This window comes from Ranitomeya variabilis, chromosome 3 (assembly GCF_051348905.1).
Source record: "Ranitomeya variabilis isolate aRanVar5 chromosome 3, aRanVar5.hap1, whole genome shotgun sequence".
In the NCBI taxonomy this organism is placed as follows: Eukaryota; Metazoa; Chordata; class Amphibia; order Anura; family Dendrobatidae; genus Ranitomeya; species Ranitomeya variabilis.
Genome location: NC_135234.1, coordinates 722,057,785 through 722,084,537, shown reverse-complemented (window position 1 = coordinate 722,084,537; position 26,753 = coordinate 722,057,785). Strand labels below are relative to the sequence as shown.

General features: G+C 45.5%; 1 protein-coding gene across 1 annotated transcript in view; it reads right to left on the bottom strand.

Annotated features, from left to right (window-relative positions):
* Positions 1-20,573, bottom strand: part of POGLUT3 (protein O-glucosyltransferase 3) — a 28,205-nt gene extending 7,632 nt beyond the window's left edge. The window contains exons 1-4 of the mRNA XM_077298340.1: positions 20,289-20,573; positions 6,048-6,245; positions 1,682-1,968; positions 1,293-1,509 (exon numbers count right to left, since the gene is read on the bottom strand). Of these exons, the coding sequence (XP_077154455.1) occupies positions 1,293-1,509; positions 1,682-1,968; positions 6,048-6,245; positions 20,289-20,541 (955 nt within the window). The 5' untranslated portion in view covers positions 20,542-20,573. The remainder of the gene's footprint in view (positions 1-1,292; positions 1,510-1,681; positions 1,969-6,047; positions 6,246-20,288) is intronic.
* Positions 20,574-26,753: the final 6,180 nt, after the last annotated feature.

The following is a 26,753-nucleotide window of genomic DNA, read 5'->3' as shown; positions in this document are numbered from 1 at the left end:
AGATCTCACAGGTAGGAGGCACACTGAGGAGCTTTCAATCAGGCTAGGTGAGATTCAGCAGCAAGGAGGAGGCACATTGAGGAGTTTTCAATAAGGCCAAGTGGGTGGAGATTCAGCAGCAGCAAGGAGGAGGGACATTGAGAAACTGTTAATCAGGCTGGGTGGGCTGAGATTCAGCAGCAGAGAGGAGAATGGAGGAGATATCACTCAGGCTAGGTGGGAGGAAATTGAATTTATAAAATTAATAAATGATTTTACAGAGATTCTGACATGGATTTCCAATGTGAATACACCAGTCTTATCAGGTGTAACAGATCTATTCCTCAATGTATGCAGTGCGTACTGTGCATTCTGGTGACAGATCCACTCTAGGTACAAAGTCACTCAGCTTCTTACATAGAATATATCTATATATGAGCTGTAAAACAGGGCTCAAAAAGTCCAGACATTGCTTTTCAAGTATGGATGGCAGTAGGTTAACACCATACTTGAGAAAGAATGAAATCATATAGAGGCCCGAACCTATAGCTGTTACACCTGTTCCCGATCCCGTACCTTTGCGGGGTCCCACTTTGTGCCGGCCCCGCGCCATCCTGCTGCAGCCCCTGATTCCTCTCTTCCCCCTGCTTCCTGGCGAGCAGCCAGCAGGCCCTCGGGTAGAGTGCTTAGGTCGCGCGCGCGTGCGCTCCCGGTCTCTTAAAGACATAGCGCGCATTTTTTCAAAAAGTACTTCTGACCAATGGCGTGTTAGTAATTACTATTTCTAACCCCTCCGCCAAAGGGAGGATGCCAGAGCAACAAGTATCCTCTGTTGCTAGCTTCCAATTTCGGCTATAGTGTGCTTAGCTTCTGTAATGTTCTGCCAGTGCTCCGCTTACTCTGTTTGTCTCCGCAGACTATCAACTACCTGCTACCCGGCTATCCTGGATGACAACCGTTCTGTCTATGCCAGTTCCGTCACGTCCCACCATTCAGCCATCCATTCCTCTGGACAACGCCTGTACCACATGTGTCTGCTCCACGACTTCTGTCAACCCTGGTTGTCCGTCTGTCCCGCTGGGACAGCTGCCACGTGTCTGAGGTCTAACTGGAGGTAGCACCCGTGTCCACCTGGCATTCCATTCCGACCCCGTTCGAGAGGACTTACCACGGGTGTCTGGGGCTCATGTAGTCGCGCCCCCTTCGGAGCCCCCCAGACCGTGGTCTTGAGGTTCCACAAAAAATATCAATAAAAATAAATGTGAACTTCACCACCTGTGCCTCCGCTTCCATTCGTTACTATGGCTACTTACCTGTGTGGCCTTGGATGGAGAGTAGGTCATTGGTGACACCACGAAGCGCTTCAAGTGTAGAATGAGTAATGTCATATGTGGGTAGAATAATGTCTCTAGAATCAGAAGATCCACACCAAGAAATCATGGGCAGAGGACCAGGGGTGGCATTTGCCTTTCGATTTTCCACCGGCCAATCACCCACATTGATGTAAAACTCCAAGTCAGGTAGGCGAACCTAAAGAAAAGCTTGAGGTTTATTACTTTCACTGACTTCAGAATACCGTAATCATAAACACCTCTGCCCAGAGGACACATATTACTGAAACTTCCAAGTTTGGAAAATATCAGCATGCTGAGACTTGCTCAGCCCGATTATTGAATCCGGATGAATGGAGGCATCTTCTTACCTTTCTTGCCAGAGATTGCAACATTTCATCAGAGAACATTTTAAAGTCTGTGTATTTGCCTAAAGAACGTCTATAGATCTGATTATTGAGGACTGTGTAATGAACTATGGCACCACGATTTTCTGCAAATCTCCTGGGCACTTCCTCCAGCATTCTGTTCAGGTCTATAGATGGAAAGGGGGCAAAGTCTTTTGAGATCTGAGCTTCATTGCTTGGACAAGAAAGAGTTTGCTGCCAAGTTTCAGGGTCTTCTTCTGAACAGTCACAGTACTCGTGATAAACTGGTCCTAGAAAAGACATAGAAGAAACCACTTAATGGGGATGTCTCACCTCTGAGACCTGCATCTATATCCAGAAGAAAGGACTCCCGTTTCAGATGGTGTCTGACCACCAGTGATTGGAGAGAGGTGGCAGCGAATGTGCCGAGTCTCTACGTTCATCGACATAGAAGATCTAAAAACATCCAAGAAAATACAAGAACTCCAAGAGCAGTAAATGAGGAGAGCCCGGGCATGAGGGCCACTTGTCCACTCCCAGTCGGCTGGATGAAAGTTGAATTGTGGGGTCTGGAAACACCTGTTTTTGAGAGATATTTGCAGGTTCCAGAGATGGGACAGACATCATTCAGATATTTATCTGTTGTGAGAAAACCCCTGTTAAAGGGGTATTCCAACCTTAGACATTTATGGAACATCAACTGGACAGATGTGGTTTCCAGAGGTGGGATATGCATCTGTTTCTAGAACAAGGATCCCACAGCCCCATACTGCGTTCAGGAGGAGAAGAGAAGGAGAAGCATTCGTAATCTGGCATATATGGAGAAGAATTAATGATCAGGCATCTATGGCACATTCTGTGTATATGCCTAAATGTGAAAACTGGGAAATGAGGAAACATGGGTTTCTGGTCAAAGGGAAGGTGTGCACATGTGAATGTGTAGTTTAGAAGGACCAAAAGATCCAGGACACCAGACGTGACATATAACTGCAATATATGAAGAGGTTCCTTCACAGTCTCCACTTGAGAACAAGCACATCATAGTGATCTGGAATCTGTAAAGAAACCTCACAATGAGTGTTCAATTTCCCTGCAGCGCCTCAACAGGGGAGATGAAGCATTACACAAGGCTCATTCAAAGTATTCACTTAATTCACGCAAATTTGGTGGATTCAGCCCACTTTGTTTTATTGTGTATATGATCCTTTACAGATTGGTATTTTCTGCGGTGTGTGGGAAAACCATATTTCAGGATTTACAAGCAGACATGAAGATAAACTGGAAATTAGATCAAATGTATCCTCTGCTGTATATAGGACAAGCCAAGACAAAGCCCGCCGTCAGGTCTCCCTCCATTAGGCAGCAGGAAATGTTAATGTATCACCACACCTTCTAATAATAGGAAGTTTCGAGAGATCAGTGAAATTATTAGCCGAGCAGTTTCACTTTACTGTTTTCATTCAAGTTGTTTCTCAAAAGCCGGTAATTTCATGCTCATTATAAGAGAAAAATGTGCTTAAAGGGTGGTGTTTAGGAATTAGAGTACAGGCCGGGGTTATGCAGGGCTTTTTGAACGTGTAGTTAAAGTTCTAGAAACATTTCCTAAATGTGTTTTTTCTTAAATCCTTGTCATCATGGACATTATACACTATAATGAACTGAACAAAGCCCAACCCAACTCCAAAAACGTTGGGACACTGTGTAAAGAAAAATGTAAAGAAATCAAGAAAGTAATGATTGGGAATTTCTTACACTCATATTTTATTCACAACAGAACACAGAGCACAGATCAGAATTTCAATACTAGAAATGTTTTTATTTAATTTGGAAAAATTAACTCATTTTGAAACTGATGGCTAATATATCTAAAAAAAAGTTGGAACAAAATGCTGGAAAAGTAGGTGGTATTAATGAAAAAAAACAGCCGGCGGCTCAATTTTCAACAAGTCACATGAATGTGTAAAAAATGCATGTTAGGGTATGACTCCACGGTACGGATGGGCGGCGGGATCGCCACAGCGGCGAAGCCGCTCGGCGCTAAGCCCCGCCCCCTTAATGGGACGCGATCATGCCGGATGTGTTAACTCTTCACATCCGGGATGATCGCTCTGTCCCATAGGGCCCTGTGATATGCCTTGCGGGGACGCTGCGTCCCCGCAAGGTGTACGGGCATGCTGCGATCTGAAAAGACGCGCAGCATGTCCGTAGTCGCAGGGCCGCCGCGTGCGGGTTTCCACGCATAGTGGAGACGGGATTTCATCAAATCCCCTCCACTATGCTGGAACATCTGGACGCTGCTTGTTTGACGCTGCAGCTCTGCGCAGCGTCAAACAAGCAGCGTTTCCTGAACGTGGAAACATACCCTTAGAGAGGCAGAGTCTCTCAGAAGCAAAGATGGTCAGAGGTTCACTAATCCGAACAACTACAGAACAATATCCGAAAAATGTTCAACATAAAATTGCAGACTATCCCACTATCTACAGCACATAATATCAGGACATACAGAGATTCAGGAGAAATCCATGTGCATAAGTGACAAGTCAATATTACATATATGTGATCCACGGGCTCTGAGGTGACATTGCATTAAAAGCAGGCATGATTCGCTCTTATAAATCACTGCATGGGCTCAGGAATTATTCCAGAAATCATTGTCTGTGAACACAATTCGCCACGCAATCCATAAATCTAAGTGAAAACTCCCATATCAACACAATCCAGAAATGCTGCAGTCTCCTCTACAGCAAAGCTCATTTATAATGAACTGAGACAAAATGGAAAACTGTTCTATGGTCAGATGAATCAAAATGTGAAATTCTTTTTGGAAACCACAGACACATATCCAGAGGACTCAAGAGGAGAAGGACCATCCAGCTTGTCATCAGTGCACAGTTCCTGCATCTCAGATGGTATGGGGCTCTATTAGTGCCTATGGCACGGGCAGCTTACATATCTTGTAAGGCACTACCAGAGCTGAGCCTTATATAGAGGTTTTAGAACAACACATGTTCCATCCAGACAACGTCTCTTTCAGGGAAAACCTTGCATATTTCGGCAAGACATTGCTAAACCACATACTGCATCCAGCACAACAGCATGGCTTCTAAGAAGAAGAGTTCGAGTGATGCAGTCCGGACATTTCACTAATAGAAAACATTTGGCGAATTAAGAAATGAAAAATCAGACAAAAACCTCGAACTGAGGAGCAGCGAGAATCCTCCATCAGACAATAATGGGACAACATTCCTCTCGCAAAACTCCAGCAATTGTCTCCAGACGTAAACAGACGTTTACAGACTGTTGCATAAAGAAGAGAGTAATGCTACACAATGGTGGACACGGTCCGGGCACAAGTTTTCTTGAGATGTTTTGCTGCCATCAAATTTTAAATGAGTAATTTTTTCAACTGCGATGAAAAATGTCAACTTCTGATCTGTGTCCTATGTTTTGAATAAAATATGGCGATAATATTTCTAGATCATTATATTCTTGTTTTCTTTACATTTTACACAATGACTAAGCATTTGCCTATGGAGGGGTCACAAGAAATTGCATGTGTACAAACCATCTGAGTAAGAACTCTATGTCCTATAGTCAGCAAATACATTTACAAATAATGCCCCTGGGAGTAATGCCAGGGTTAGAGTTTGGTAGCCATGTACTACTTATGTTGGGGTTGATGGTGATCCTGTGGAGCAAGTCTAGGTTCCTTGCTTACCTATTCACAGTGAGGACAAAATAAAACGGTATATTTATGCACACCTTTCGTGATTGCAATAAGTTGTTCAGACTACTTGACTCATTTACTATTCTGTAGTCTATGAGCTTTGACAAAGTCCCTGGCAAAGTACTGGCTGAGTGATATGTGTCACTGAGGTTATTAGCTTCAGTGATATGAACCTTGAAAAATGCTCCAGCACACTAAGTGCTGAGAGGGGTTAATTGGCCATGTTCAAGGCTAGGTTTAGTGAACAGCTGAAGAGTGGGTGGGAGGTTGTTCACCATATCTCCAACCCAGGGTGGAGAGCAAAAGGTAAATACACAACTTTCTGGTTCATTCAGCGTTGGTTGTGCCTGGGGATGAGAGCTCCAGGGCTGTGTTTCATGACAAGGAAAGCTGAACCTTTTTATTTTTTTTATGTTTTGTTTCCTGAGCGGGCAGATCCCCGCAGCAACACGAACTGTGCCATTTGCTATGTTTTGATTTCCCGTTAAGCCAGAAAGGCCGTGTTTATTTTGCTAACTCTGCATTGGTTTATGCAGCACCTTTAATAAACCAGTGGAAGATTTAAAGAGACAGCATTCTTGTATCTACCTCTATGTGCAGCCGATCTACCAGAGTCTCAACACCTGGGATACATTTACTTACCTTTTAGTAGATATGGAGACTGAGCGACATGCTTGTCCTCATGGCGCACTTCAATGACCAGCCCTTCATTAACACTTCCATACATGCGATATCTCATCAGGAAGGTGCCATCATTCCTGTCCAAGGGATCCGGTACATGAATGCGGATATATTCTTTTGGAGACAGAGCTTTAATAACAACCTTAAAGGCTTTACTGCCTAGAAAACAAATTATATAACAGTGTTAAGATGAAACTGACGTTAATGGTCAGCGTTGTACACGGTCTGACTCGCAGCTAGAGGAGCGTTGCCTTCCGTCATCACCGCAGACTTACGGGGTAACAAATGACACAGATTAGTATACAATGTCTACCGATTTTTTAGAAAATAAATTCTGAGAAAGTGTAAGTAATGCAATACTGGTTATTCACCAGAGTTGACCGACCATTCCCACAACTAAATGTTGTACTCGTCACAGTGCCGGCCGGTAGATGGTGGTTACCCGGGGTGGTGGTGAACCGTGGTAGGAGAAATATCCCAATAATAACATAGGAAAGACCATGGCACTCCATAGCTTCAGTGAAGAATATCACATGTATTGATAATATCACTGTGTCTTCTTCAGGAGTATCAAACTTTACAAATTGGTCAATTGTTCCAGCCGCTCGGACCTTGATCATACATTAGCCTGCTTACTACAGACTGTATTTTGCTTTGAGTTTTCACTCATCTACCCTACTTAGACACCCATTCCCGTCTTATAATGGGATACCTCCACGTTTTACGCCTCTACAGTATAGACTTTGTGTATGCATCCAATGTCACTTTATATATTCATTTCCACCACTTAACTGTATAGAATAGGATAACGGAGACGTGATATCACTTTTCTTACGAATGTAGTCTAATGTATATACAGGTCCTTCTCAAAAAATTAGCATATAGTGTTAAATTTCATTATTTACCATAATGTAATGATTACAATTAAACTTTCATATATTATAGATTCATTATCCACCAACTGAAATTTGTCAGGTCTTTTATTGTTTTAATACTGATGATTTTGGCCTACAATTCCTGATAACCCAAAAAACCTGTCTCAATAAATTAGCATATCAAGAAAAGGTTCTCTAAACGACCTATTACCCTAATCTTCTGAATCAACTAATTAACTCTAAACACATGCAAAAGATACCTGAGGCTTTTAAAAACTCCCTGCCTGGTTCATTACTCAAAACCCCCATCATGGGTAAGACTAGCGACCTGACAGATGTCAAGAAGGCCATCATTGACACCCTCAAGCAAGAGGGTAAGACCCAGAAAGAAATTTCTCAACAAATAGGCTGTTCCCAGAGTGCTGTATCAAGGCACCTCAATGGTAAGTCTGTTGGAAGGAAACAATGTGGCAGAAAACGCTGTACAACGAGAAGAGGTGACCGGACCCTGAGGAAGATTGTGGAGAAGGACCGATTCCAGACCTTGGGGAACCTGAGGAAGCAGTGGACTGAGTCTGGTGTGGAAACATCCAGAGCCACCGTGCACAGGCGTGTGCAGGAAATGGGCTACAGGTGCCGCATTCCCCAGGTAAAGCCACTTTTGAACCATAAACAGTGGCAGAAGCGCCTGACCTGGGCTACAGAGAAGCAGCACTGGACTGTTGCTAAGTGGTCCCAAGTACTTTTTTCTGATGAAAGCAAATTTTGCATGTCATTCGGAAATCAAGGTGCCAGAGTCTGGAGGAAGACTGGGGAGAAGGAAATGCCAAAATGCCTGAAGTCCAGTGTCAAGTACCCACAGTCAGTGATGGTGTGGGGTGCCATGTCAGCTGCTGGTGTTGGTCCACTGTGTTTCATCAAGGGCAGGGTCAATGCAGCTAGCTATCAGGAGATTTTGGAGCACTTCATGCTTCCATCGGCTGAAATGCTTTATGGAGATGAAGATTTCATTTTTCAGCACGACCTGGCACCTGCTCACAGTGCCAAAACCACTGGTAAATGGTTTACTGACCATGGTATTACTGTGCTCAATTGGCCTGGCCTGCCAACTCTCCTGACCTGAACCCCATAGAGAATCTGTGGGATATTGTGAAGAGAAAGTTGAGAGACGCAAGACCCAACACTCTGGATGAGCTTAAGGCCGCTATTGAAGCATCCTGGGCCTCCATAACATCTCAGCAGTGTCACAGGCTGATTGCCTCCATGCCACGCCGCATTGAACCAGTCATTTCTGCCAAAGGATTCCCGACCAAGTATTGAGTGCATAACTGAACATTATTATTTGATGGTTTTTTTGTTTGTTATTAAAAAACACTTTTATTTGATTGGACGGTTGAAATATGCTAATTTATTGAGACAGGTTTTTTGGGTTATCAGGAGTTGTATGCCAAAATCATCAGTATTAAAACAATAAAAGACCTGACAAATTTCAGTTGGTGGATAATGAATCTATAATATATGAAAGTTTAATTGTAATCATTACATTATGGTAAATAATGAAATTTAACACTATATGCTAATTTTTTGAGAAGGACCTGTATACTTATAATTGTTCTGTGTCTATTTTAACCCAAGCCCGTGATCAAGGTCTGTAGGGGGCGAAACGTTGGCCACCGTACCTCTGAATATAGATGCAATTTTCGTCACTCAGTGCCATGGTCTTTCCTTTCTTGATAGTTCCCTCCAGAGTCCTTATTACGGTGACCCTGTTCTAGTATCAGTCACAGTACGGCTCTAATCAGGTTTTCTCTTTTATTACACAGTTTCCGTTCTGTTCAAAACCAAAACTGTGGGAAAATTGTAAAAACAAAAATTGACACACTCACTTGTGTTCTTTCTGTTGCATCATCCTGTCTTTCCATTAGCATGGTGTGCGGATGTAATGATATAGGCATATTGTCCCGCTATAACAATGTCAGCCACTGTGTCACTCACAACGGTGACAACCAGTGTCCTTGTAACAGTGACAATCTGTGCTCCATTAGTAGTGCCAGTTACTGTTCCCAATAACAGCTAAATCAGTGCCCTGTGTTATGGGCCTGGTGGTTAGGTGCACCCAGAAAGACCTGATGGTTAAACTAGAAATCGGGACGAGCTCTGGGGAGTGGGAGCTCTGCTGACCGCATCACTAATCCTATCACACAAACACTAGAAATAGCCGTGGAGCATACCTAACTCTCCCTAGACGCCTCTTCACAGCCTAAGAGCTAACTACCCCTAAAGATAGGAAAATAAGCCTTACCTTGCCTCAGAGAAATTCCCCAAAGGTAAAGGCAGACCCCCACATATATTGACGGTGAGTTAAGAGGAAAGTCACAAACACAGGAATGAAACAGGTTTTAGCAAAGGAGGCCAGATTTCACTTAACAGTCAGAGGATAGAAAAGGGATCTATGCGGTCAGCACAAAAGACTACAAAAAACCACGCAGAGTAAGCAAAAGGACTCCCCACACCGACTCACGGTGTGGAGGTGCCACTCTGCACCCCAGAGCTTCCAGCTAGCAAGGGAACATCATGATAGCAAGCTGGACAGAACTTAGCAAGTACTAAGAAATATATTCAGAACGCAATAAACAATAAATAAGCTAGCAGGGACTTAGCTTCTGTTGGAACAGTCAGGTCATCAGAGAAATCCAAGAGAGATCTGAACCAGTACTGAAACATTGACAGCAGGCATGAGGCAACGATCTGAGTGGAGTTAAATAGAGAAGCCAGCCTAGCGATAAACGAGGGCAGCTGGGAAAGCAACCTCAAGGATCAGCAGTACCACTCAAAGCCACCAGAGGGAGTCCAAAGACAGAACTCACTGAAGTACCATTCATGACCACAGGAGGGAGTCTGTTATGACCCCAATGGCAGAGGGTCTCAGGAATAATTGCTAAGTCTGCAAACACAGAAAACCAGCTCATAGGGCAGTGGTAACTGGGCTGACCATATATCTAATCCTAGCACCACAAATACCAGCAGCCGGGGAACGTGCCTACATTGATTCTAGACGTCTCGCGCCAGCCGGAGAACTAACTAACCCTAGAAGGGAAAAGAAAGACCTTTCTTGCCTCCAGAGAATAGACCCCAAAAGTTGGATACAAGCCCCCAACAAACAATAACGGTGAGGTAAGAGGAAAAGACAAACATAAGAATGAGCTAGGTATTTAGCAAAGAGAGGCCCACTAGCCAACAGCAGAATATAGAAAGATAACCCATATGGTCAGCAAAAACCCTATCAAAAATATCCACACTGGAAATTCAAGAACCCCCGAACCGTCCAACGGCCCGGGGGGAGAACACCAGCCCCCTAGAGCTTCCAGCAAGGTCAGGAATCACATTTAGCACAAGCTGGACAAAAATGAGAGCAAGCAAATAACCCAAAAAACAAAGAAGCAGGACTTAGCTTAATTTTGCACGAACCAGGACCAGCAGATAGGAGCAAACAGAATGTGTCTGATTACAACGATGCCAGGCACTGGACTAAGGATCCAGGAGGTTTATATAGCAACACCCCTGAACTAACGACCCAGCTGGGTGCAAACTGAGGGAAGAAAATCCCAGAGTCATATCACTAGTAACCACAAGAGGGAGCCAAAAAGTCTAATTCACAACAGTACCCCCCCCTTAAGGAGGGGTCACCGAACCCTCACCAAGACCACCAGGGCGATCAGGATGAGCAGCGTGAAAGGCACGAACTAAATCGGCCGCATGCACATCAGAGGCAACCACCCAGGAATTATCCTCCTGACCATAGCCCTTCCACTTGACCAAATACTGAAGCCTCCGTCTGGAGAGACGAGAATCCAAGATCTTCTCAACCACGTACTCCAACTCGCCCTCAACCAACACCGGAGCAGGAGGCTCAGCAGAAGGAACCACAGGCACAACGTAGCGTCGCAATAAAGACCTATGGAACACGTTGTGAATGGCAAACGAAACCGGAAGATCCAAGCGAAAGGACACTGGATTAAAGATTTCCAATATCTTGTAAGGACCGATGAAGCGAGGCTTAAATTTAGGAGAGGAGATCTTCATAGGAACAAATCGAGAAGACAGCCACACCAAATCCCCAACACGAAGTCGGGGACCCACACCGCGGCGGCGGTTGGCAAAACGCTGAGCCTTCTCCTGTGACAATTTTAAGTTGTCCACCACATGATTCCAGATCTGCTGCAACCTATCCACCACAGAATCTACCCCAGGACAGTCAGAAGGCTCCACATGTCCCGAGGAAAAACGAGGATGGAAACCAGAGTTGCAGAAAAATGGCGAAACCAAAGTAGCGGAACTAGCCCGATTATTAAGGGCAAACTCAGCCAACGGCAAGAAGGTCACCCAATCATCCTGATCTGCCGAAACAAAACACCTCAAATAAGCCTCCAGAGTCTGATTAGTTCGCTCCGTTTGTCCATTAGTCTGAGGATGAAAGGCAGACGAGAACGACAAATCAATGCCCATCCTAGCACAAAAGGATCGCCAGAACCTGGAAACAAACTGGGATCCTCTGTCAGACACAATATTCTCAGGAATGCCGTGTAAACGAACCACATTCTGAAGGAACACAGGAACCAGATCGGAAGAGGAAGGCAGCTTAGGCAAAGGCACCAAATGGACCATTTTCGAGAAGCGATCACATACCACCCAGATGACAGACATACCCTGAGACACCGGGAGATCAGAAATGAAATCCATGGAAATGTGTGTCCAAGGCCTCTTCGGGACAGGCAAGGGCAAGAGCAACCCGCTGGCACGAGAACAGCAAGGCTTAGCTCGAGCACAAGTCCCACAGGACTGCACAAATGACCGCACATCCCGTGACAAGGAAGGCCACCAAAAGGACCTAGCCACCAGATCTCTGGTGCCAAAAATTCCCGGATGACCTGCCAACACCGAGGAATGAACCTCGGAAATGACTCTGCTGGTCCACTTATCAGGAACAAACAGTCTGTCAGGTGGACAAGAGTCAGGTCTACCAGCCTGAAATCTCTGCAACACGCGTCACAAATCAGGAGAAATGGCTGACAAAATAACTCCCTCTTTAAGAATACCAACTGGTTCTGCGACTCCAGGAGAGTCAGGCACAAAGCTCCTTGAAAGAGCATCAGCCTTCACATTCTTTGAACCTGGTAAATACGAGACCACAAAGTCAAAACGGGAGAAAAACAATTACCAGCGGGCCACAAATTTTTGTGATCAGTCAAGACCACCACACGATGCTTAGCACCCTCGAGCCAATGACGCCACTCCTCAAATGCCCACTTCATGGCCAGTAACTCCCGATTGCCAACATCATAATTCCGCTCAGCAGGCGAAAACTTCCTAGAGAAGAAAGCACATGGTCTCATTACCGAGCAACCAGGGCCTCTCTGTGACAAAACGGCCCCTGCCCCAATCTCAGAAGCATCCACTTCGACCTGAAAGGGAAGTGAGACATCAGGCTGGCACAAAACAGGCGCCGAAGTAAACCGGCGCTTCAACTCTTGGAACGCCTCCACGGCTGCAGGAGCCCAGTTAGCAACATCAGAACCTTTCTTGGTCATATCCGTCAAAGGTTTAACAACGCTAGAAAAATTAGCGATAAAACGATGGTAGAAGTTAGCAAAACCCAAGAACTTCTTAAGACTCTTAACTGACGTGGGTTGAGTCCACTCATGAATAGCTCGGACCTTGACTGGGTCCATCTCCACAGCAGAAGGGGAAAAAATAAACCCCAAAAAGGGAACCTTCTGTACTCCAAAGAGACACTTTGAGCCTTTAACAAACAAAGCATTCTCACGCAAAACCTGAAAGACCATCCTGACCTGCTCCACATGTGAGTCCCAATCTTCAGAGAAAACCAGAATATCATCCAGATAAACAATCATAAATTTATCCAGATACTTCCGGAAAATATCATGCATAAAGGACTGAAACACTGAGGGAGCATTAGAGAGCCCAAAAGGCATCACCAAGTACTCAAAATGACCTTCGGGCGTATTAAATGCAGTCTTCCATTCATCTCCTTGCTTAATGCGCACAAGGTTGTACGCACCACGAAGGTCTATCTTGGTGAACCACTTGGCACCTTTAATCCGGGCAAACAAGTCCGACAACAGAGGCAAAGGATACTGAAATTTAACAGTGATTTTATTCAGAAGCCGATAGTCAATACAAGGTCTCAAAGATCCGTCCTTCTTGGCCACAAAAAAGAATCCCGCACCAAGAGGGGAAGAGGAAGGACGGATATGCCCCTTCTCCAGAGACTCCTTGATATACGAACGCATTGCGGCATGCTCAGGTACAGACAGATTAAATAATCTTCCCTTGGGAAATTTACTACCTGGAATCAAATCTATGGCGCAGTCACAGTCCCTATGAGGAGGCAGAGCACTGGATCTGGACTCACTGAATACATCCTGATAATCAGACAAATACTCAGGAACTTCCGAAGGAGTAGAGGAAGCAATAGACACCGGCGGGGAATCAGCATGAATTCCCTGACAGGCCCAACTTGACACAGACATTGCCTTCCAATCCAAGACTGGATTATGGGTCTGTAACCATGGCAGACCCAAAACGACCAAATCATGCATTTTATGCAGAACAAGAAAACGAATCACCTCCCGATGTTCAGGAGTCATGCACATGGTCACCTGCGTCCAAAACTGCGGTTTATTTTCCGCCAATGGCGTAGCATCAATACCTCTAAGAGGAATAGGATTTACCAACGGTTCAAGAACAAAACCACAGCGCTTGGCAAATGACAGATCCATAAGACTCAGGGCAGCACCTGAATCCACAAATGCCATAACAGGGTAAGAAGACAAAGAGCAAATCAAAGTCACAGACAAAATACATTTAGGTTGCAAATTACCAATGGCGACAGGACTAACCACCTTTGTTAAGCGTTTAGAGCATGCTGATATAACATGTGTAGAATCACCACAGTAAAAACACAACCCATTCTGACGTCTATGATTTTTCCGCTCATTTCTAGTCTGAATTCTATCACATTGCATTAAATCAGGTGTTTGTTCAGACAACACCTCCAGAGAATTAGCGGTTTTGCGCTCCCGCAAACGCCGGTCAATTTGAATAGCCAGCGCCATAGAATCATTCAGATTTGTAGGAATGGGGAAACCCACCATCACATTCTTAATGGCCTCAGAAAGGCCATTTCTGAAATTTGCGGCCAGAGCACACTCATTCCACTGAGTAAGCACGGACCATTTCCGAAATTTTTGGCAATACACTTCAGCTTCATCCTGGCCCTGAGAAATAGCCAGCAAGGCTTTTTCTGCCTGAATTTCAAGATTGGGTTCCTCGTAAAGCAATCCGAGCGCCAGAAAAAACGCATCAATATTTGCCAATGCTGGATCTCCTGGCGCTAGGGAGAAAGCCCAATCCTGAGGGTCGCCCCCGAACCGTCCAACGGCCCGGGGGGAGAACACCAGCCCCCTAGAGCTTCCAGCAAGGTCAGGAATCACATTTAGCACAAGCTGGACAAAAATGAGAGCAAGCAAATAACCCAAAAAACAAAGAAGCAGGACTTAGCTTAATTTTGCACGAACCAGGACCAGCAGATAGGAGCAAACAGAATGTGTCTGATTACAACGATGCCAGGCACTGGACTAAGGATCCAGGAGGTTTATATAGCAACACCCCTGAACTAACGACCCAGCTGGGTGCAAACTGAGGGAAGAAAATCCCAGAGTCATATCACTAGTAACCACAAGAGGGAGCCAAAAAGTCTAATTCACAACAGGAGTCCAAGAACGGAATTCACAACAGCCCTGATAATAATGTCAGCCGCATTGTCCCCATGCTACTGTTAGTCAGTACCATTAAAACACTGACCCCTCTAATAACATTAAAACACGTAACGCAAAACCCCCAAAAAACACATCTTGGAAACCAGACAGAACCCATTATAGTCAATACAGTCAATCTGCAGAGACCGAGAGCTGGTAAGGGAACACTTAGCTAATTTACAGGAATTTTAATCTCCTGGTCCAGATTAATTACATCCTAGGGTACTGAAAGAGTTAGCAGAGGAAATTCCATTACCACTTGCCAGAATTTTTGAAAAATCCTGGAAAAGAGAAGTCCCAGAAGATTGGAGAAGGACAAATGTTGTCCCTATCTTCAAAAAGGATAGAAGACGGAGCCAGGAAATTACAGGCCAGTGAGCCTTTCTTCTATACCAGGAGAGATCTTTGAACAAATTATTAAACAGCATGTATGTAAGTACTTGGATAAGAATACAGTAATTAACCAGAGCCAGCATGGGTTTGTAGCAAACAAGTCAGGCCTGACTAATATAATTTCCTTCTATAATAGAATCACTGACTGGGTGGATTAGGGAAATGAGGTAGATATAGTATATCTCAACTTCAGCAAAGCATTTGATAAAGTTTATCATACTATCCTTATTGAAAAAATGACCAAGTATGGGATTGACAAGGCTATGGTTAGGTGGATTCATAACTGGCTCAGTGATCATACTCAAAGAGTGGTAATATATGGTTGCACATCCAAATGGAGAAGTGTTTCAAGTGGGGACCGCAAGGCTCTGTCCTGGCCCCAGTATTGTTCAACATTTTTATAAGTGATCTAGATAAGGGAACTGAAGGTACACTAATCACATTTGCAGACGATTCAAAGCTAGGAGGCATAGCTAAAACTGGAGAAGACAGAGAAAGGATTTAGAAGGATCTAGATAAGCTTGAACAATGGGCAGCGATTAATACAATACAATGGTATTTAACAGGGAGATATGTAAGATTCTAGAAGAAAAATGAAAATTACATCTACAGAATGGGAGGAATATAACTAAACAACAGCACGTGTGAAAAAGACTTGGGTATACTAATAGATCACAGACTGCACATGAGTCAACAGTGTGATGCAGCAGCAAAAAAGGCAAACAGCTCTAGGATGTATTAAGAGAAGCATAGAGTCTAGATCATGTGAAGTAGTTATCCCCCTCTACTCCTCCTCGTCAGGCCTCATCTGGAATACTGTGTGCAGTTCCGGGCACCACATTTTATAAGAGATATTGAAAAACTGGACCAACTTCAGAGAAAAGCTACCACGATGGTGAGTGGACTGCAAAGTATGTCCTACGAGGAATGGTCAAAGGATCTGGGAATGTTTATTCTCATTTGTACATGGAAACATAGGAAGCAATGGGATGAAACTGAAAGGGAGAAGATGCAGATTAGATATTAGAAAAAACTTTTTGACAGTGAGGGTGATCAATGAGTGGAACAAGCTGCCACGAGAGGTGGGGAGTTCTCCTGCAATGGAAGTCTTCAAACAGAGGCTGGTCAGACATCTGTCTGGGATGATTTAGACTCCTGCATTGAGCAGAAGGTTGGACACGAGGACTCTGGAGGTCCCTACCATATCTAACCTTCTGTGATTCTATCTGACACTGTCCTCCATAATAGATCTGTCATGTATCTGTAAATATTGGATGTTATACTGACGGTCCGTACAGCATGTGATTTTTTTTCTTGCACTGTCCAATTTTTGGAGTGAAATCGCAGCATGCCGAATACAGCTGAGAAAAAAACCCGCAGATCCGCACGGCCTCATTATAACATTGGGCCGATGTCGCTGTGCGCGGACCCTCAGTGGGACAAGAGCCTGGACTGTGATACCAGCCACAGTGTCCCCATAACAATGTCAGCTCTCGCGGTTCACGCTTCCTTGTTCCTGTGTGACTGTTGACAGAAAGTGACACATGAACATTGCAATAAAGGGCAGAAATAACAAGCAAAGCGTCCAATAACCCTTCCCCGCAGTGTGACGGTGTGTGACCGCAGGGCTGAGACAGCGGCACACCCAGCACACACTGTACACCGCGGAGCCATGTCTGCCCCCAGTGTGTGCCGGGCCGGAGCCGCTCACAGGCTTATAGATGAGCACCTTAGCTATGAAAGACACAGATTTTTTGCACTGGTTTCAGTAAATTTGTGATTTCTGTTATGCTGTAATGTCTATTGTCCGTACAAATCTCCTCTATAATTGTAAAGCGCTGCGGAATATGTTGGCGCTATATAAATAAAATTATTATTATTATTATTATTATTATTAAATTGCCCCCTCCCTCCATTGCTCACAGAAGGAACATGGGGCCTGGCCGATCCCACTATCATTTAGAGCAGAAGGTGGTGTAAATTATAGCAGCAGTCACTGATGAGCATCCCATGGGACAGGCGATCCCCCACCCGATCACAGTGTACGGGGTCCGCGCAGCACAGCGCTGTGCGCCATGTAGTGGCCGTTCTCCGGTACTGCTACTCATCTCTCAGTGAAGTGACTAGGAGCTGGGCTGCAGTACCTGCGAACGGCCACTACGCAGTGTACGGCGCTGTGCTGCTCCGGATATTACACTCTTTATATCCAGCAGATGATCGGGGGGGGGGGTCCTGAGTGTCGGACCCCACTCCTCCACATATATGTCCTGTCATTCATGAGGTGACGCTTCTTTAGGAAGCGCCCATGCTAATAAATGACTCCACGGGATTTTCAGAGAATTTCCTTTTTTATTTTGTTGTAAGGAATTTATGAGAAGAAAATATTTTTCTGTTAAAAAAGAAAATCCTTCATTATATTCCCCTGCACTTTACGGGCATTATCATCGCTGTCCCCATTGGGGCTCACAATCTACATTCCCTATCAGTATGGGCTTTCGAGTGTGGGAGGAAACGGAAGACCCCGGAGGAAACCCAGCAAACACTGGGAGAACATACAAACTCCTTGCAGATGTTGTTCTTGGTAGGATTTGAACCCAGGACCCCAGAGCTGAAAGGCTGCAGTGCCAACCACTGAGCCACCATACAGTGCTAACCACTGAGCCACCATATAGTCCTGACCACTGAGCCACCATACAGTGCTAACCACTAAGCCACCATACAGTGCTAACCACTGAGCCACCATACAGTGCTAACCACTGAGCCACCATACAATGCTGACCACTGAGCCACCATACAGTTCTAACCACTAAGCCACCATACAGTGCTAACCACTGAACCACCATACAGTGCTAACCACTGAGCCACCATACAATGCTGACCTCTGAGCCACCATACAGTGCTACCCACTGAGCCACCATATAGTGCTAACCACTGAGCCACCATATAGTCTTGACCACTGAGCCACCATACAGTGCTAACCACTAAGCCACCATACCGTGCTAACCACTGAGCCACCATACAGTGCTAACCACTGAGCCACCATACAGTGCTAACCACTGAGCCACCATACAGTGCTAACCACTGAGCCACCATACAGTGCTAACCACTGAGCCACCATACAATGCTGACCACTGAGCCACCATACAGTTCTAACCACTAAGCCACCATACAGTGCTAACCACTGAGCCACCATACAGTGCTAACCACTGAGCCACCATACAGTGCTAACCACTGAGCCACCATACAATGCTGACCACTGAGCCACCATACAGTGCTAACCACTGAGCCACCATACAGTGCTAACCACTGAGCCACCATACAGTTCTATTCACTGAGCCACCATACAGTGCTTACCACTGATCCACCAAACAGTGCTATCCACTGAGCCATACAGTGATAACCACTGAACCACCATACAATGCTGACCACTGAGCCACCGTGCTGCCCATACACTCTGGCATCAACCCCGCAGATCTCGCACACACCGGGCAGGTTTATGACGTATTCATATATTATAAGGAGTCTAAGGGTATGTGTCCACGTTCAGGATTGCATCAGGATTTGGTCAGGATTTTCCATCAGTATTTGTAAGCCAAAACCAGGAGTGGAACAATTAGAGGAAAAGTATAATAGAAACATATGCACCACTTCTGCATTTATCACTCACTCCTGGTTTTGGCTTACAAATACTGATGTAAAATACTGACCAAATCCTGATGCAATCCTGAACGTGGACACATACCCTGAGGCTACTTTCACACTAGCGTTAACTGCATTACGTCTCAAAACGTCTTTTTTTCGAAAAAACGCATCCAGCAAAAGTTTTTGCTGGATGCGTCTTTTCCCCATAGACTTGTATTGGCGACGTATTGCGACGGATTGACATACGTCGTGTACGTTTTACGACGGATGTGTCGAAATTTGGCGATACGTCGTCGGCAAAAAACGTTGCTTGTAGCGTTTTTTGTCTCCGCCTAAAAAACGTGTCGCGACGCATCCTGCGGCATACGTCGTTGGCTACAATGGAAGCCTATGAGCGACGGATGCGTCGGGACACGTCGTACGACGCAATGCAGCGCTGCAATACGTTTTTTTACACTGAGCATGCTCAGAAGCTGGATTTTGTTGCCAATTGGCCAGACACCCCCAAATCTATATAAACCTGGCCTGGGCCTTCAACCCCACATATATGGCCACGTATATACGTGGCACTTATATACGTGGCACTTATATAAGTGCCACGTATATAAGTGCCACGTATTTAAGTGCCACGTATTTAAGTGCCACGTATTTAAATGCCACGTATTTAAGTGCCACGTATTTAAATGCCACGTATTTAAGTGCCACGATATTTCAGTGCCACGTATAACCACATAGTTATAGTATTTATAGTACGTGGCACTGAAATACGTGGCACTATGACTGTCAGAAAATGTTCATTAAACGGTTAGGTGTGAGGTTAGGGGTAGGGTTAGGGTCTGGATCCCTTTATCATCATCCGTAGTTCATTAATCGGATGAATCCACAGTCGTCTCCGTTGCTGCAGAAGCATCCTACGTCTTTCCGCTGCCGCCTCCTTCTCCCGCACTATGATATCCAGGCGATTCGTCTCAAAGATAACGTCGGTAACCAAACTAGCAATCCTCACAAGAACACCTTCCATCGCTGCCACAAAACTAAAACCCTCAAAGATGGGCTGTAAAAACAGTAACTATATAGTTTTCCATATTTTCCAGTAGCCAATCAAATTTGGGAGCCTCCCATTTTAAAAACGGATCCGTCGTAAAAACGGATGCAACGGATGGTAAAAACGGATGCAACGTATGCAACGCATCCAGTATTTTCGACGGAGACGTTTAGCGGATTTGCGACGGATCCGTCGAAATGCTGTATGCGTTGCATACGTTTTTCACTTTTTTTGACGCATCCGTTTTTTTGGCAAAAAACGGATTTGCGACGTAATGCAGTTAACGCTAGTGTGAAAGTAGCCTAAGGGGTTAATGGTGGGTCGGTGACGTCAGAGGGCGGGGCTGTGTGGCCGCCGCTCCCGTCTGTCTGGGATCATGGATTATTATTAGCCGCGGTCACGTGGTTACCTGGGGAGGAGGTGAAGTTCCGGCCGGCGCCGCTCACAGCCTGGATGTGGAAGTGTCGGACGGGCAGGGTGATGTCCGCCTGCAGCCCCGGCCCCCACACCAGGCTCCGCTCCGGGCTCACAGCCTCCGGACACCCGGCAGCGCGGAGGCTCCCTGCACACAGCAGCAGGAGCAGCAGCGGCGCCATCCTCCTCCTGGTGACCGGCGGAGGCCGCACGTATCGTCCGCGCTCACCGGCGGCTCCGGGAGTCATTCAAAGTTTTCCGTGGGAAGTGGGACAGGAGATCTGTCTGCTGCTGATTGGTGGGCTGGGCGGCCAATCCGGAGAGAGCTGCGTGCTGGGCAGAGTTCACTGTACACACGGCGCAGTGCAACGCTCTGCAGGACTGACGGTATGCGAGATGCTCTGCAGACTGGCTGTATACCCAGTGCGAGATGCTCTGCAGGGCTGACTGCGTGCGAGATGCTCTGCAGGGCTGGCTGTATACCCAGTGCAAGATGCTCTGCAGGGCTGACTGTATGCGAGATGCTCTGCAGACTGGCTGTATACCCAGTGCAAGATGCTCTGCAGGGCTGACGGTATACCCGGCGCGAGATGCTCTGCAGGGCTGACTGCGCCCGGTGCGAGATGCTCTGCATCGCTGACTGTATGAGAGATGCTCTGCAGGGCTGACTGTGCCCGGTGCGAGATGCTCTGCAGGGCTGACTGTATACCCAGTGTGAGATGCTCTGCAGGGCTGACTGCCCGGTGCGAGATGCTCTGCAGGGCTGACTGTATGCGAGATGCTCTGCAGGGCTGACTGTATACCCAGTGTGAGATGCTCTGCTGGGCTGACTGTATGCGAGATGCTCTGCTGGGCTGACTGTATGCCCGGTGCGAGATGCTCTGCAGGGCTGACTATGCCCGGTGCGAGATGTTCTGCAGGGCTGACTGTATGCGAGATGCTCTGCAGGGCTGACTGTATGCGAGATGCTCTGCAGGGCTGACTGTATACCCGGTGTGCGACGCTCTCCAGGGCTGACTGTATACCCGGTGTGCGACGCTCTGCATGGCTGACCGTATACCCGGTGTGCGACGCTCTGCATGGCTGACCGTATACCCGGTGTGCGAGATGCTCTGCAGGGCTGACTGTAAACCAGGTGCAAGATGCTCTGCAGGGCTGTCTTTATACTTGGTGCGACGCTCTGCAGGGCTGACTGTATATCCGGTGCTAGGTGCCTCTGCAGGGCTGACTGTGCGCCCAGTGACTAAATCACAAATCACGTTTTTTTCTGCGCGGAAACGCTGCAGATCCGTAAGTGATTTACAGTACAATGTAAATCAATGGCAAAAAAAAAAAAATGCTGCTAATGGTGTGGAAAACTCTGCACTGAAAGCGCTGTGGGTTAAAAGAAGGAGCATGTCATTTATTTGGGCGGATCTGCAGCGTTTCTGCACCCATTGACTTGCATTGAGCCGGGCACATCCGCAGCAAAACTCTGCGGTTTTGCTGTGAGAAACGCTGCAGATCGGGAGGGGGGAAGAGTGTGTGGGCGGAGACTGTGTGTGTGTGTGTGTGTGTGTGTGTGTGTGTGCGTGTGCGGGGGGCTGTCGGGCGTCTGTGCGGGGCTGCTGGGGGTTTGTGCGCGGCTGTGGGAGGTCTGTGCCGGGCTGTCGGGGGTCTTTGGGTGTGTGTGCGCGCGCTCGTGCGTGCAGGCATCGTCCGATGGGACTACAAGTCCCATCGGGCTCTGCCTGCTACAGTGACAGTGATTGACACATTAGCCAATGATGGGACAGTAGTAGTCCCATCATCCGGCTAATGTGTTGAATGTAAAAAAAAAAAAAAAAAAAAAAAAAACACGAACATATGACAGACCATACAATGAAAAATATTAAAATAACAAACTAACACTATATTCCCTGATCCGCAGATATCCAATTAAAACGAGTGTCCCACGACGATCTCCCGTGGAGAGCAGCAGCATCAGCTGATGTGACCGCTCTCCATGGGCTCCAGGAATACAATGACAGAAGCTATCCTTCCGCACTGTATTCCTCCGCCGCTGTGAGAAATAGTCCCTAGTCTCACTTGTGGCACTGCTGTGTGAGAAAGTTCCCACGCAGCAGTCATAAAGTGAGACCCTGAACTAAGGTAACCTCAGTGATGCACTGCAGGAGCCATTGTCTCCTGTCAGTGTGTCACTGGAGGTCTATAGAGCAGTGACATCACCCGATGTCACTGTTCTATAGGGGAGATCGTCGTGGGTCACTCGTTATTAATTGGACTACGGCGGACCAAGTATACGGTTGGTTTATTTTTTGCAGGCGCTGAAGTATGGTAAGTATGGTTAAATTAAGAATATTAAAATACTTTTTTCTGTCTGTCTTTATTGTTTTTAACTCTTTCACTACTCTAGGATTAATAATGGATAAGCATCTTATTGACGCCTCTCCATTATTAACCGGGCTTAATGTCACCTTACAATAGCAAGGTGACATTAACCCCTTATTACCCCATATCCCACCTCTACATGGGAGTGGGAAGAGAGGGGCTAAGTGCCAGAATTGACGCATCTCACAGATGCGCTATTTCTGGGGCGGAGGCGAACAGGTATTTGTAGCCGGGGGGGGGGGGGGACACAATATCCATGGCCCCTCTCTAGGCTATGAAATTCAGCCTGCAGCTGTCTGCGTAGCCTTTCTGGCTATAAAATAATAGGGGGACCTCACGTCATTTTTTTTGGGGGTGGTCCTCCTAATTTAATAGCCAGTAAAGACTACGCAGACAGCTGCGGGCTGATATTCATAGCCTGGGAGGGGCCATGGGTATTACCCCCTTCCCAGGCTACAAATGGCAAACGCCATTTTTTCCCCACTTTTTATGTTCATTAACCCCTTTATCCCCAAGGGTGGTTTGCACGTTAATGACCGGGCCAATTTTCACAATTCTGACCACTGTCCCTTTATGAGGTTATAACTCTAGAACGCTTTAACGGATCCTGATGATTCTGACACTGTTTTCTCGTGACATATTGTACTTCATGATAGTGGTAAAATTTCTTTGATATTACCTGCGTTTATTTGTGAAAAAAACTGAAATTTGGCGAAAATTTTGAAAATGTCGCAATTTTCCAACTTTGAATTTTTATGCAATTAAATCACAGAGATATGTCACACAAAATACTTAATAAGTAACATTTCCCACATGTCTACTTTACATCAGCACAATTTTGAAACCCCAATTTTTTTTTTGTTAGGGAGTTATAAGGGTTAAAAGTTGACCAGCAATTTCTCATTTTTACACCATTTTTTTTTTTTAGGGACCACTTCTCATTTGAAGTCATTTTGAAGGGTCTATATGATAGAAAATAACCAAGTGTGACACCATTCTAAAACTGCACCCCTCAAGGTTCTCAAAACCACATTCAAGAAGTTTATTAACCCTTCAGGTATTTTGATTTTTTGGAATGTTTAAATAAAAATGAACATTTAACTTTTTTTCACAAAAAATTTACTTCAGCTCCAATTTGTTTTATTTTACCAAGGGTAACAGGAGAAAATGGACCCCAAAACTTGTTGTACAATTTGTCCTGAGTACGCCAATACCCCATATGTGGGGGTAAACCACTGTTTGGGCGCATGGCAGAGCTCGGAAGGAAATAAGCGCCATTTGACTTTTCAATGCAAAATTGAATGGAATTGAGATGGGACGCCATGTTGCGTTTGGAGAGCCCCTGATGTGCTTAAACATTGAAACCCCCCACAAGTGACACCATTTTGGAAAGTAGACCTCCTAAGGAACTTATCTAGATGCGTGGTGAGCACTTTGACACATTAAGTGATTCACAGAAGATTATGATGCAGAGCCGCAAAAATAAAAAATCATATTTTTTCACAAAAATGATCTTTTCGCCCCCAATTTTTTATTTTCCCAAGGGTAAGAGAAGAAATTGGACGCCAAAAGTTGTTGTCCAATTTGTCCTGAGTACGCTGATACCCCATATGTGGGGGTAAACCACTGTTTGGGCGCTTGGGAGAGCTCGGAAGGGAAGGAGCGCTGTTTGACTTTTCAATGCAAAATTGACAGGAATTGAGATGGGACGCCATGTTGCATTTGGAGAGCCCCTGATGTGCCTAAACATTGAAACCCCCACAAGTGACACCATTTTGGATAGTAGACCCCCTAAGGAACTCATCTAGATGTGTTGTGAGAGCTTTGAACCCCCAAGTGTTTCACTACAGTTTATAACGCAGAGCCGTGAAAATAAAAAATCCTTTTTTTTCCACAAAAATTATTTTTAGCCCCCAGTTTTGTATTTTCCCAAGGGTAACAGGAGAAATTGGGCCCCAAAAGTTGTTGTCCAATGTGTCCTGAGTACGTTGATACCCCATATGTTGGGGTAAACCCCTGTTTGGGCGCACGGGAGAGCTTAGAATGGAAGGAACACTGTTTTACTTTTTCAACGCAGAATTGGCTGGAATTGAGATCGGACGCCATGTCGCGTTTGGAGAGCCCCTGATGTGCCGAAACAGTGGAAACCCCCCAATTATAACTAAAACCCTAATCTAAACACATCCCTAATCCCAACAGTAACCCTAACCACACCTCTAACCCTGACATACCCCTAACCCTAATCCCAACCCTACTCCCAACCGTAAATGTAATCCTAACCCTAACTTTAGCCCCACCCATAACTGTAGCCCTAACCCTAGCCCTAACCGTAGCTCTTACCCTAATGGGACAATAGAAATAAATACATTTTTCTTGTTTTTTTTAATTTTTTGCTAACTAAGGGGGTGATGAAGGGGGGTTTGATTTACTTTTATAGCGGGTTTATTAGCGGATTTTTATGATTGGCAGCCGTCACACACTGAAAGACGCTTTTTATTGCAAAAAATATTTTTTGCGTTACCACATTTTGAGAGCTATAATTTTTCCATATTTTGGTCCACAGAGTCATGTGAGGTCTTGTTTTTTGCAGGACGAGTTTACGTTTTTATTGGTAACATTTTCGGGCACGTGACATTTTTTGATTGCTTTTTATTCCGATTTTTGTGAGGCAGAATGACCAAAAACCAGCTATTCGTGAATTTCTTTTGGGGGAGGCGTTTATACCGTTCCGCGTTTGGTAAAATGGATAAAGCAGTTTTATTCTTCAGGTCAGTACGATTACAGCGATACCTCATTTATATCATTTTTTATGTTTTGGCGCCTTTATACGATAAAAACTATTTTATAGAAAAAATAATTATTTTTGCATCGCTTTATTCTGAGGACTATAACTTTTTTATTTTTTCTTTGATGATGCTGTATTGTGGCTCGTTTTTTGCGGGACAAGATGACGTTTTCAGCGGTACCATGGTTATTTATATCCGTCTTTTTGATCGCTTGTTATTCCACTTTTTGTTTGGCAGTATGATAATAAAGTTTTTTGCCTCTTTTTTTTTTGCGGTGTTCACTGAAGGGGTTAACTAGTGGGACAGTTTTATAGGTCGGGTCGTTACGGACGCGGAGATACTAAATATGTGTACTTTTTTTTTTTTTTTATTTAGATAAAGAAATGTATTTATAGGAACAATATTTTTATTTTTTTTTGAATTTTTTTTACACATGTGAATATTTTTTTTTTTTTACACTATAACATTGCCCCAGGGGGGGGCATCATGTTATAGTGTAAGATCGCCGATCTGACACTTTGCTGTGCACTGTGTCAGATCGGCGATCTGACGTGCACAGATCCTGGAGGCTTCCCGGCGCCTGCTCTGAGCAGGCGCAGTGAAGCCACCTCCCTGCCGGACCCGGATGCCGCGCCATCTTGGATCCGAGCCTGCTGCAGGGAGGAGGTAAGAGACCCTCGGAGCAACGCGATCACATCGCGTTGCTCCGGGGGTCTCAGGGAAGCACGCAGGGAGCCCCCTCCCTGCGCGATGCTTCCCTATACCGCCGGAACACTGCGATCATGTTTGATCGCAGTGTGCCGGGGGTTAATGTCCCGGGGGCGGTCTGTGACCGCTCATTGTGCCGGATGTCAGCTGCGATAGTCAGCTGAGACCTAGCTGCGATCGGCCACGCTCCCCCCGTGAGCGCGGCTGATCGCATATGACGTACTATCCCGTCGGTGGTCATACGGGCCCACCCCACCTCGACGGGATAGTACGTCAGATGTCAGAAAGGGGTTAATCAACATCGGCCTATCTATGGATATATCTATCTATAGATATATTTATAGATAGATGTTTCTATCCATATTATCTATCTGGCTAATTTCACACATCAGGTTTTTGCCGTCAGGCACAATCCAGCGAGTTTTGAAAAAAACGGATCCGTTTTTTTTCCGCCGGATCCGTTTTTTTCTCATAGAGTTGTATTAGTGCCGGATTGCGCCTGATGGCCACACGTTTCATCTGTTTTTTGCCGGATCCGTCAAAAAAGCTGTTTCTGGCAGATGGAGAAAACATACAGAGGAACGGTTTTTCTGTCT